At 38.9% G+C, this 12012-nt stretch overlaps 1 protein-coding gene across 1 annotated transcript; it reads left to right on the forward strand.

The window, feature by feature from the left end:
- Window positions 1-2904: 2904 nt before the first annotated feature.
- LOC108965459 (protein son of sevenless) lies at window positions 2905-10908 on the forward strand. The gene is made up of 14 exons (XM_018927892.1): window positions 2905-3435; window positions 3514-3633; window positions 3699-3836; window positions 4444-5049; window positions 5123-5349; window positions 5958-6085; window positions 6149-6621; window positions 6688-7134; window positions 7202-7933; window positions 8025-8141; window positions 8232-9034; window positions 9575-9809; window positions 9899-10676; window positions 10761-10908. The coding sequence occupies exons 1-14, from the start codon at window positions 3322-3324 to the stop codon at window positions 10802-10804; spliced, it is 4962 nt and encodes a 1653-aa protein (XP_018783437.1). The 5' UTR covers window positions 2905-3321; the 3' UTR covers window positions 10805-10908.
- Window positions 10909-12012: the final 1104 nt, after the last annotated feature.

Consider the following 12012-nt stretch of genomic DNA (forward strand, 5'->3'; position numbering starts at 1 on the left):
CCGCTTACGCGATTATAGCCGAGTTAACAACAGCGCGCCAGTCGTTTCTTCTTTTCGCTACGTGGCGCCAATTAGATATTCCAAGTGAAGCCAGATCCTTCTTCACTTGGTCCTTCCAATGGAGTGGAGGTCTTCCTCTTCCTCTGCTTCCCCCGGCGGGTACTGCGTCGAATACTTTCAGAGCTGGAGTGTTTTCGTCCATCAGGACAACGTGAACTAGCCAGCGTAGCCGCTGTCTTTTAATTCGTTGAACTATGTCAATGTCGTCGTATATCTCGTACAGCTCATCGTTCCATCGAATGCGATATTCGGCGTGGCCAACGCGCAAAGGACCATAAATCTTTCGCAGAACTTTTCTCTCGAAAACTCGCAACGTCGACTCATCAATTGTTGACATCGTCCAAGCCTCTGAACCATATAGCAGGACGGGAATTATGAGTGACTTATAGAGTTTGGTTTTTGTTTGTCGAGAAAGGACTTTGCTTCTCAATTGCCTCCTCAGTCCGAAGTAGCACCTGTTGGCAAGAGTTATCCTACGTTGGATTTCTAGGCTGACATTGCTGGTGGGGTTTACGCTGGTTCCAAGAGAGACGAAATTATCTACAACTTCAAAGCTATGACTGTCAACAGTGACGTGAGTGCCAAGTCGCGAGTGCGACGACGCTCACTGCCAGACCCATTTGTGTTGCTTCCTTGTCCAGTCTGGAGAAAGCAGAACTAACGGCGCGGGTGTTGAGGCCGATGATATCATCGGTATATGCCAGCAGCTGTACACTCTTATAGAAGATGTTACCTTCTCTATTTAGTTCTGCAGCTCGAACTATTTTCTCCAGAAGCAGGTTGAAAAAGTCGCACGATAAGGAATCGCCATGTCTGAAACCTCGTTTGGTATCGAACGGCTCGGAGAGGTCCTTCCCGATTCTGACGGAGCTTTTGGTGCTGGTCAACGTCAGCTTACACAGCCGTATAAGTTTTGCAGGGATACCAAAATCAGACATCGCGGCATAAAAGCAGCTCCTTTTCGTGCTGTCAAAAGCAGCTTTGAAATCGACGAAGAGGTGGTGAGTGTCGCTTCTCCTTTCACGGGTCTTTTCCAAGATTTGGCGCATGGTGAATATCTGGTCGATTGTTGATTTTCCAGGTCTGAAGCCACACTGATAAGATCCAATCAGTTTGTTGACGGTGGGCTTTAATCTTTCACACAATACGCTCGATAGAACCTTATATGCGATATTGAAGAGGCTTATCCCACGGTAGTTGGCGCAGATTGTGGGGTCTCCTTTTTTGAGGATTGGGCATAGCACACTTAAGTTCCAATCGTTGGGCATGCTTTCGTCCGACCATATTTTATAAAGAAGCTGATGCATGCTCCTTATCAGTTCTTCGCCGCCGTTTGAATAGGTCGGCCGGCAATCCATCGGCCCCGCCGCTTTGTTGTTCTTCAGGCGGTTAATTGCTATTCGAACTTCTTCCTGGTCGGACAATGGAACGTCTGCACCATTGTCGTCGATTGGGGCATCGGGTTCGCCTTCTCCTGGCGTTGTACGTTCACTGCCATTCAGCAGGCTGGAGAAGTGTTCCCTCCATAATTTAAGTATGCTCTGGGCATCGGTGACTAGATCACCTTTAGGGGTTCTACAAGAGTATGCTAAGGTCTTGAAACCTTCTGTAAGCCGCCGCATTTTTTCGTAGAAATTTCGAGCATTACCCCTATCGGCCAGCTTATCAAGCTCTTCGTACTCGCGCATTTCGGTCTCTTTTTTTCTGTATGAAAATGAGTCTCGCTTCCCTCTTCAACTTTCGGTATCTATCTCATCCCGCACGTGTTGTGGTCGATCGTAAGCCTGTTTTTTCTCCGCTGCGACACGGCACTCCTCGTCGTACCAGCTGTTCTTTTGTACTTTCCGAAAACCAATGGTTTCGGTTGAGTTTGAAATGCCGTCCCACAGTTCCCTTATACCGAGTTGTTGACGAGTGCTCTCAGAGAGCAGAAGTGCAAGCCGAGTAGAAAATCGTTCGGCTGTCTGTTGTGATTGCAGCTTCTCGACGTCGAACCTTCCTTGHGKTTGATGGCGTGCGTTTTTGGCTGCACAGAGGAGCATGGATGTTTCCTCGTGGAGGCTGAATTTACCGACCGTAGTGCCAAAGATACCTGCTTTGCCCACCCTGGCGTTAAAGTCGAAAAGCACGATTTTGAAATGGTGGCGGGGGCAGCTCTCATAAGTGCTTTCCAAGCACTCATAAAAGGCATCTTTGGTCACATCGTCCTTCTCTTCCGTCGGTAAGGTTTAAAAATATTCCTTCACTTTCGTTAAATATAAAATGAACTTTGTCGATTATATGATGACTAAAGTTATTATAAGCAATTGAGTAATTTTATTTAACACTATTTGTATAATGTTTAAAAACTGTCATAATGTGATTTTACAAATGATGTTAAAATATTTTAAAGAACTTTATCAATGTTTTTATTCGATCAATTTTTCATAAATTAATAAATTCAGATTAACATTGTGATGTGAAACTCCCTATTATTCCCTAATATCTTGTGAACGGTTCACTAGGATATGTATTTAGTGAAGGCACCCAGTATACGTATACTATGTTAATGTTTTGCGAACGCATTAAGTTTACAGATTCACTGAAATTATAAATAGTAGTAGATATTCAAATAAAAATTTAATCTAAGTAGACAAAATAATGAGTAATTGAAGACAAACAATAGTATTATTTTTTCACAGCTACAAAAATTCCTTTATTTTTAATTCTGCCTTTTAAAATTTATGGTTTTACTCTTCCAAATTCTTAATACTATTTTCGACCAAACCTGAAAAAAGTAGTATTGGAAATTATTGTGAATTGAGTGGAAGTAGAATCGATATTCGAGACTGTCACAATTATTAAATTCAATACTCGTTTTTGTAAAGAGATTTGATTTTCTTATACATCGTCTGAGTGTGTCGTAGAAAAAAAATATTTTGGATATTCATCTCTTGTTGTGTGGACCAAGGGGTCCCTGTAGTTTATTTAAAGCTAAACACAAAAGAAAAAATATTGTAATCAGCATTCGGTATAAGTGCATACAATAATAATTAGACCATAAATTTAATTCTTAAGTGCAGTGGTAAAAATTTCGTATACAAGATACATTTTTCAGCCACATTCATAAATATAACTACAATGGCGTGTAGTGCAAATAGACCATCTCCTGTTTGATAAATTGTTCTCAATTTCCTATTGTGACGGGGGTACATAGAAAACCCAAACAGTGTAGGTTGTGGAGGTTGTTATTGGTGTTAGCTGCACGATCAGAAAATAGAAATGTTTTCGTCTCAGCATGCCTGTAGCAGCAACTGCGATGATGATGGCTACGATTTCACAAAGAGCGAAAATGCAGGGCGCTGGAAAGGATTATTTATACCGTCCCTGAGAAAGGTTTGTACAACCAAAATGTGCGATCAATAAAAAAAAAAAATACGTATATAATTTAAATCCGAAAATTACTCTTAAAAGGTGCTAGAACAAGTGCACCCACGCTTATCGGCCAAGGAAGATGCACTTCTGTTTGTGGAAACACTTTGCTTGCGCATTTTAGCAATGTTATGCGCCAAGCCACTGCCCCACACTGTACAGGTAAAGTGCATACAGTTGTCATACTAATTAATTGATATAATAATAACAATACATATTTATCATAGGACGTGGAAGAAAAGGCTAAGAAATCATTTCCATATCCAATTGACCAATGGGCTTTAAGTGAAGCCAGGGAAACGGTTTCATCCAAAAAGAAAAAATGTGTACTACCAACGGATAGAGTGCACACCATGTTGCAAAAGGTTACAATTTATATTAAATTTGAAAGTTATATTAAAAATTGAAGTAAGTTATTTTAGAAAAAGCATCTATGCCAAATACATACGTATTTTTTATTGCCGACTGAGTTGTCTGTGACTAACATACTGAAGATTAAAACAGAATATATTTATGACTCATGTTAAAGCAGTTAAATTTTCGGAAAATTGCTTTGCATTAGTAATAGCGATTTCTAAATTTCTAAGTATTTTTATGCCCAACGCAGGGTTTATTATATTTGCCACGGAGTTTGTAACATATGTAGAAAGTAACGTCGGACCCCATAAAGTATATACATAAATAATTAGTGTGAAAAATTTTATTTAATAAAAATCATGTTCTGGTATGAAAAAAATTTTCTTTTGACGACAATACTACTTTTCCGAAATGCCTTACCACCACCATTCAAACAACGAATCTCATAGACGGATATTATTACTTTAGAAAATACGTATGTAGTTCCATCAAGCACAATATTTTTTAAGCAATATTAATTTTCAAAAAATTATTTTGTTATAATATTTTTGCATTGTATTTTGCCATCTATTAATTTTTAATTAATTAGTAATTATATACAAATTTCTATAACAGGATGTGCTTCTATACAAAATCGACAGCAATGTGTCAGTGTTCCTGGTGGCAATATTAGAGTATATATCTGCAGATATATTGAAATTAGCCGGCAATTATGTGCGAAAAATAAAGCATTTGGAAATCACAAAAGAAGACATTGAAGTAGCAATGTGCGCTGATAAGGTGCTAACAGATTTGTTCTCACCAAATGAGATGAAATCAAGTAGCTTAGCTATAACGCTTCCAACACTACCAGCGCAACGTGCTAGTACCACATATGAAGAGGTGGTAAAAGATCTCATTAATGATGAAAAACAGTATCAACGTGATTTGCATATGATAATACGTGTTTTCCGCGAAGAGATGGCCAAAATTGTACGCGATCCCAAAGAGCTGGAGCCTATATTTTCAAATATAATCGATATTTATGAAGTAACTGTAACGTTGCTAGGCTCATTGGAAGATGTTATAGAGATGTCACAAGAGCAGAGCACACCTTGTGTCGGTAGTTGCTTTGAGGAATTGGCAGAGGGCGAGGAATTGCATGTGTATTCAAAATATGCCAATGAAGTGACTTCGCCAAAATCAAAAGAAGCACTTCAAACGCTATTAGCTAGAACAGACGTGAGTATTTGCGTATATATTTCTAAAGAATAATCATTAATTCATGCATGAATTGATTATTTTATTTGTTTAGGCAAAGTCGCTAATGTCAGCTGGTCATGGATTTCGTGATGCTGTTAAGTATTATCTTCCTAAGTTACTTTTAGTGCCGGTTTCGCATGCTTTTGTTTACTTCGATTACATAAACGTGCTAAGGGAGCTCAGTCGTTCTGAGGATGATATAGAAAGCTTCAAACAAGTGCAAGGTCTATTATGTCCTTTACAAAGTGAACTCGAAAGCATATTGGGTAGTCTACCTAAGTAAGTAAAATTTATTGGAACATATTATATTTTTATTTAAAGTTATTTCAGCGATAATTATAAATACAATAATTATATTAAAAAATTTTAAAATTAACTTCCAACATTTATCAGCTGTAAATTTTTGCCATTTTTGCGATAAACCAATATCGATAGATGGCCAACTATATTTCAGTAATAGTTTTTCTCATTTCAAATAAAGCGAATAATCATATTTTCATAAAGAGTTTTCAGATATACTGTTTTGGAAAACAACGTAGAACTCAACGTACTTCAATTGAATTGTTCCGAAATAAACTTCGTAGAAATTAATCAACTTTTCAAATTTATTATATTCTTTGTTCCTTTAATAATTGTAAGGCATTGATGCTATATTAATGTCTAAATATTATTTTTTATTAATTATTTTTAGTAAATGTAATTTGAAACTGTTTCCGTTGCCAGAATAATCATAACCTCACATCGGCAGCCCACAAAAAATATGTGTTGTTAGTTACAGAATTGTTGGAATTAGTAAATTTTTGAAAATATACGTTATATAAAATTTTATTAAATTATAGAATTTTTTAATTTTTTTTACACTATAATTATAATTTACAAACTTTCAGAGAAACTCACGTGCCATTGAGTAGCCGCGCTCGTCGCCAATTAGCTATAGAGCGCACAAGAGAACTACAAAACTCGGTTGAGCATTGGGATAAAGATGTGGGACAAAATTGCAATGAATTTATTAGAGGTATATATAATAATTATTTTGTATTTATATCTAAGCAATAACTTTTCTCTACTAAAATTACAGATGACTTTCTCGGTAAATTGGGTTCCGGCAAGCGGATCGCCGAACGTAAAGTTTATTTATTTGATGGTCTCATGGTCCTCTGTAAAGCGAATACAAAACGACAAGCCACTTCTAATGGTGCACCCTATTTTGACTATCGCGTAAAGGAGAAGTTTTTTATGCGGCGCGTTGAAATCAATGATCGTGCCGACACGGAAGAGTTAAAACATTCATTTGAAATAGAGCCTCGCGTACAACCGCCAATTATACTCACCGCACGTAATGCTCAACACAAAAACGACTGGATGGCCGATTTAATAATGGTTAATACAAAGTCCATGTTGGATCGCATACTTGATAGTATATTATTGGATATTGAGAAGAAACATCCGTTACGCATGCCTAGTCCGGAAATATACAAATTCGCCGATCCTGATAGTCCAGAAAATATCGTCTTGGAGGAGCGCGAAAGTGCCGGTGTGCCACAAATAAAGGTAGCACATATTAGTTTTACCATAATTGCATATAATTAGCCTCATAATTTTTGTTGCTTGTCCTAGGGCGCCACACTGTACAAGCTAATCGAAAGATTGACCTATCACATTTATGCCGATCCAATGTTCGTGCGCACATTCCTGACTACATATCGCTATTTTTGCACACCACGCAATTTGTTAACGTTACTAATAGAACGTTTCAATATACCTGATCCGAGTTTGGTATATCAGGATAACGTACCGGGTAATGATAAGGATGCATTGAATTGTGATACAGATAAGTTGCATAAGAATTCGCAACGAGAAGACTACAAACGATATCGCAAAGAATATGTGCAGCCGGTACAGTTTCGTGTGTTAAATGTGCTGCGTCACTGGGTGGATCATCACTTTTATGACTTTGAAAAGGATCCGACACTGTTGGAAGAGCTGGAAAAATTCTTGGGTTTAGTAAATGGTAAATCAATGCGAAAATGGGTTGATTCTGTTTTGAAAATCGTTCAACGCAAGGTAAGTGCGCTCCATTCCAAGTTGCATATTTCGCACTAAATTCCACTCTTTTCCTCTTTCAACAAAGAACGATCAAGAGCAAAGCCATAAACCTATAACTTTTGCTTACGGCAATAGTCCGCCACCAATTGAACATCATTTAAACGTTCCTGAATCTGAAATTAATTTGTTAACGTTACATCCATTAGAGTTAGCACGGCAATTGACATTACTCGAATTTGAGTTATATAAGAATGTGAAACCATCCGAGCTAGTTGGTTCACCGTGGACCAAAAAGGATAAAGATGTAAAAAGTCCAAATTTACTGAAGATTATGAAACATACCACAAATGTGACACGTTGGATTGAGAAGTCCATAACTGAGGCGGAAAATTATGAAGAGCGTGTTGCCATAGTGGCGCGGGCCATTGAAGTCATGATGGTCATGCTGGAATTAAATAATTTTAATGGCATACTCTCGATCACTGCTGCTATGGGTAGTGCATCTGTGTACCGTTTGAAGTTAACATTTCAAGGGTTACCAGCACGTTATGAGAAATTCCTAGAAGAATGCTGGGAACCGAATGATGGCCGCTTGAAAAAGTATCAAGAACGTTTACGCTCAATAAATCCGCCATGTGTGCCATTTTTTGGTCGTTATCTCACCAATATTTTACATTTGGAAGAAGGCAATCCAGATTTTTTACCAAATACTGAGCTTATAAATTTCTCCAAACGTCGAAAAGTGTCCGAAATAATTGGAGAGATACTTCTTTATCAAAATCAACCATACTGTCTATCGGTCGATACACAAATACGGGTTAGTGCGCACATTTTCTTTTGCAACAGAAAAATAATATTACAAAATTAAAAATATGAACCAATTTTTATACACATTTCTCTTCATTTAGAATTTCTTAGAAAATTTGGATCCATTCAAGGGTATGACAGACACGGAAATATCAAATTATTTGTATCATGCCAGTCTGCGCATAGAACCACGCGGTTGCAAGCAAGCACCTAAATTTGTGAGTAATATAAAAACAATCCCGTTACAAACTCTAATCTAAACTTTGTACGCAATCTGTGACTTAAACCAAAAATTTTTTTCCCACTAGCCACGTAAATGGGCCGCTATCACCCTAAAATCGCCGGGCATCAAACCGCGCCGACAAAACAACACTAGCCACAACAACAGTGTAGGTGGCGGTAATGTAAGCGGTAATTCCTTATTGCAAGCCTCGTCCATATTTGGTGTACGCAATTCGTCGCATTCAAGTAGTAGCAGCATGAGTACTGGCGCGCTGGCTGATCAACATAGCCCAATTAGTTATAATTCACATGTGAGCACACACACACATGCAAACGCAAACACAAATGCACAAACATGTGCGACGAGTACGCATACGCTCGAACGCAATGGAGAAGCACAATTGTGGACGCACAATGCCATCGGTGGCGGTCATGCTGGTCATGGTACTGAAGCTGTGGTTAAAAATGAATTTCAATATCCCAATGGGGAGGATGGTGCGCACACAACGGCACCACAGCTACCGAAAAAGTCAAACTCGTCGATAAGCTCGACATCGGCTGGACCGAATGCTTGGAGTGGCGAGACTGGAGCGTGCGCTAGCGGCACAGAAAAGACATCATTCACACCATCGTTTGGTGAAACGGCACCAACACGTTTAGATAATGTATGGAACTCAATTGATGGTTTATATGTAACGCATCAATCACCGCACAAGCAACCATTAAAGCACAATACTGTGCTGAGCGAACATGCCGGCGAAGAAACTACGCAATCGTCGCCATTATTGAGAGTGGTTAGTCCAGGAACCGATGTCAATACGACAAATACGCGTACACCATTCCAGAATGCACCACCACATCCACACAAATTTAGCTCCAATCATTTTAGGTGAGTTAAATTTTTATAAACTTAAATATTTTCTTTTTTCCGAACATAATATAAGGCACAATCATATGACAATCAGTACTGGGCACGTCTGTGGTAATATATTAGTGTATTATATGTAAACAATGACTTAGGAGGTTAGAAGGAGGAACGGAGGTTAGGTCGATCTAAAGCCCTCACAAAGGCGTAACTTTAACAAATTACCCGGAGAGTAAGGAAAAACGAATCGATGTCTCTTTTTACTTTATAAAATATATACTTCGATCAGAAATTATGAACATATCCTTTTCTCACTAAAAATCTGCTCATTTGTCGGAACCGCAGATATCAAATCACTATAACATACTTGTATAGCCCAAAAGGAAGTCCTTGGATGGAAAACTTTTTTAATAGACAAGTTATCTTCACGACATTTGTCACAGTTTAGTTTTCAAACTTTCTCACTAACAAAATTTAGCATTCAGAAATTCCTTACATCTAATTACTACTGCATATATATTTTATCGGATTTAATAAATTCTCAAAAATATAATTCTATTTTAGTCCTACTAATACTGGAGCATCTGTAAATGTTGGCTATGTGGGCAGTGCAAGTCCCCAATTGCCAGATGTTGAATCGGGCAATTCTCCGTTACCTGTTTCACCGCATGTGAATGTCCCCTCCCCGCTTACCACTGAATATCGTTCCGTACCGCCGCCATTGCCGCCACGTAGAAAGGAACGTACTGAGAGTTGTGCTGATTTGGCGCAGAAGAGACAAGCGCCTGATGCACCGACTGTAAGTACAACAACAACAAAATAAAAGCTATACCTTATTATTAAAAAGAGAGTTTAAATAAATTATTATTATATATATTTTTTTTTCAGCTGCCACCACGTGACGGCGAGCTGAGCCCACCACCGATACCGCCTAGGCTACATTTTTCCGTTGCTCCATGTCATCGTAGTCATACAAACGAATTTAATGGTAGGAGCAATTTATTGCTACCAAATACAAGCAGTATTATGATTCGTCGAAATTTGGCCAGTGAGAAGCGTTCATCAACGGGTGCCAACAGCAGTGCTCAATCTGCGTCGATGAACACCTCAGCAACGATGGCATTGCATGCAGCAACTGAGACGACGTCATTACCATATTCTCTAACAAGAAATCAATCTCAGTGCCCGTCATATCCTCAATTTTCACAGCCAACAAATGCTGCAAGTCATCTAAATGCTGGTACTTCAATTTCGGTGTCAACGTGGGATGATCAAGCCATATCGCCTGCCCTCAGCTCGTCTACAACGACATCTCCAATGACACCAATGACGCCAATTTCCCCACACATTCCAGCCGGCGGCGTACAAGTATCCGATACATACTCAACAGCACCGCCTTATCATCGGTACAAAACGGCAGCAATTGCACAACATGCAACAGGTGTTTCTACTTCTATAAATCCCTATACAACAGCAATGGCACATCATCAACAGCAACAGCAGCAGCAACAACTACATCATCATCATGAGCAACGCTTTCCACAACCAATAGTTAGTAGTGCGCTACCAGCGAAATCGTCTCCGAAAGATTTCTTTCCCATGACCGAAGGCACACCTAAGCTTCCACCAAAACCTAGTCTTAGTGGAAATTTTTACAACTCCTCAGGTAACTACAAGGCAAACACTTGCACAGCGCAAAGTGCACAAATTTGAAAAATCAATTATATTTTTGTGGTTTGTGCTCTTACAGATAAAGGTACGATGTTTCCTTACCCAAGTACAAATCAAGATTAATATTTATTGCCTGGCGATGTGATACGGACGAAGATTTTTATCCACTCAGCAAAATATGTTATTATTAATGTAAATATTAAACTGTATTAAATGTAGAAGATAAAAATAAAATATTATAGATTATTGTTAGAATAAAACTATATAAAAGCATTTTGTTTTGTTGCTTGAGAAAACTATTACCCAAACTATAGTGTAACCTCTGCCGTACTCTGGGTCCGGCACCCGGCCGCAGTGCGACTTCACGCCGGACTAAATGCCCTTCCTGCATTTAGGTTTAAACCACAGCCACCACGAATCTCTACAAACGGCCAAAAACCCAATGAGCTGATTAGAGTTACCCCCGAGGGCTGACTGCTAACCGTGGTACCATGTTTTAATCTTTGGTGTGACTTGTAGCTTTCGCTACTGCCAGTTGAGCCCCCAAGAATTCCTAAGAATTCTAAAGAACTCAACTGTATGATGACAAGGTGTCTCGTAAATCCATTCGTAAACGAAAACACGGTCAAATACCAGGAATAAATACAGTGTACAATAACCACTTTTTTACGATGAATACTATAGCACTATATCTGAAATGGACTATGCTGACAATTCAAGGCAAGCCCAGAATGACAGACACAGTGCATGCGTGATTTTAGTCGCCTTTTACGACAGGCATGCCTTACCACGGGTATATTCGGTTTCCCCCCCAACCCAAGGGGGTCCCCCCTACCCGCAGGTTGATAATTCCCAATTTCAGATAATTGCTGCCGCCATAAAAAAATCATAACTAATTTGTCATCTAATGTGCAAACATCCGTTACCAATTATAGATATACTACAGATATTTGTTTGGTACTAGGCGACTTTAACTGGTGTCATAATATTTTTCATTTCTGCGTGTCAAACGATCCTTGGGGATGGAGCTGGCGGAACAAGTAGACGATTCGACATTTTTTATAATGAATGACAAAGGCCTCACCAGAATTACGGGCATCTGCAATAGCTCATCAGATATTACAATTTCTAGCGGTGGTCTAATAAATAGTATAACCTGGCGACCTTTGCTAACTCACGCCCATAATTATTCCGATCGAAAAACCTCCTGACTTTACTTCTGTGTCCAACCATACCTTCGTTAACTAAAAAAAACTAACTGAGTCGGCTTCTCAGAATTTAAAGAGAGCATCTTCCCAGCACTACCCATTCTTTCGGAAGTAATCGTTGAC

The sequence above is a fragment of the Bactrocera latifrons genome, unplaced genomic scaffold (genome assembly GCF_001853355.1).
Source record: "Bactrocera latifrons isolate USDA-ARS-PBARC rearing strain unplaced genomic scaffold, ASM185335v1 scaffold_14, whole genome shotgun sequence".
NCBI classification, from domain to species: domain Eukaryota; kingdom Metazoa; phylum Arthropoda; class Insecta; order Diptera; family Tephritidae; genus Bactrocera; species Bactrocera latifrons.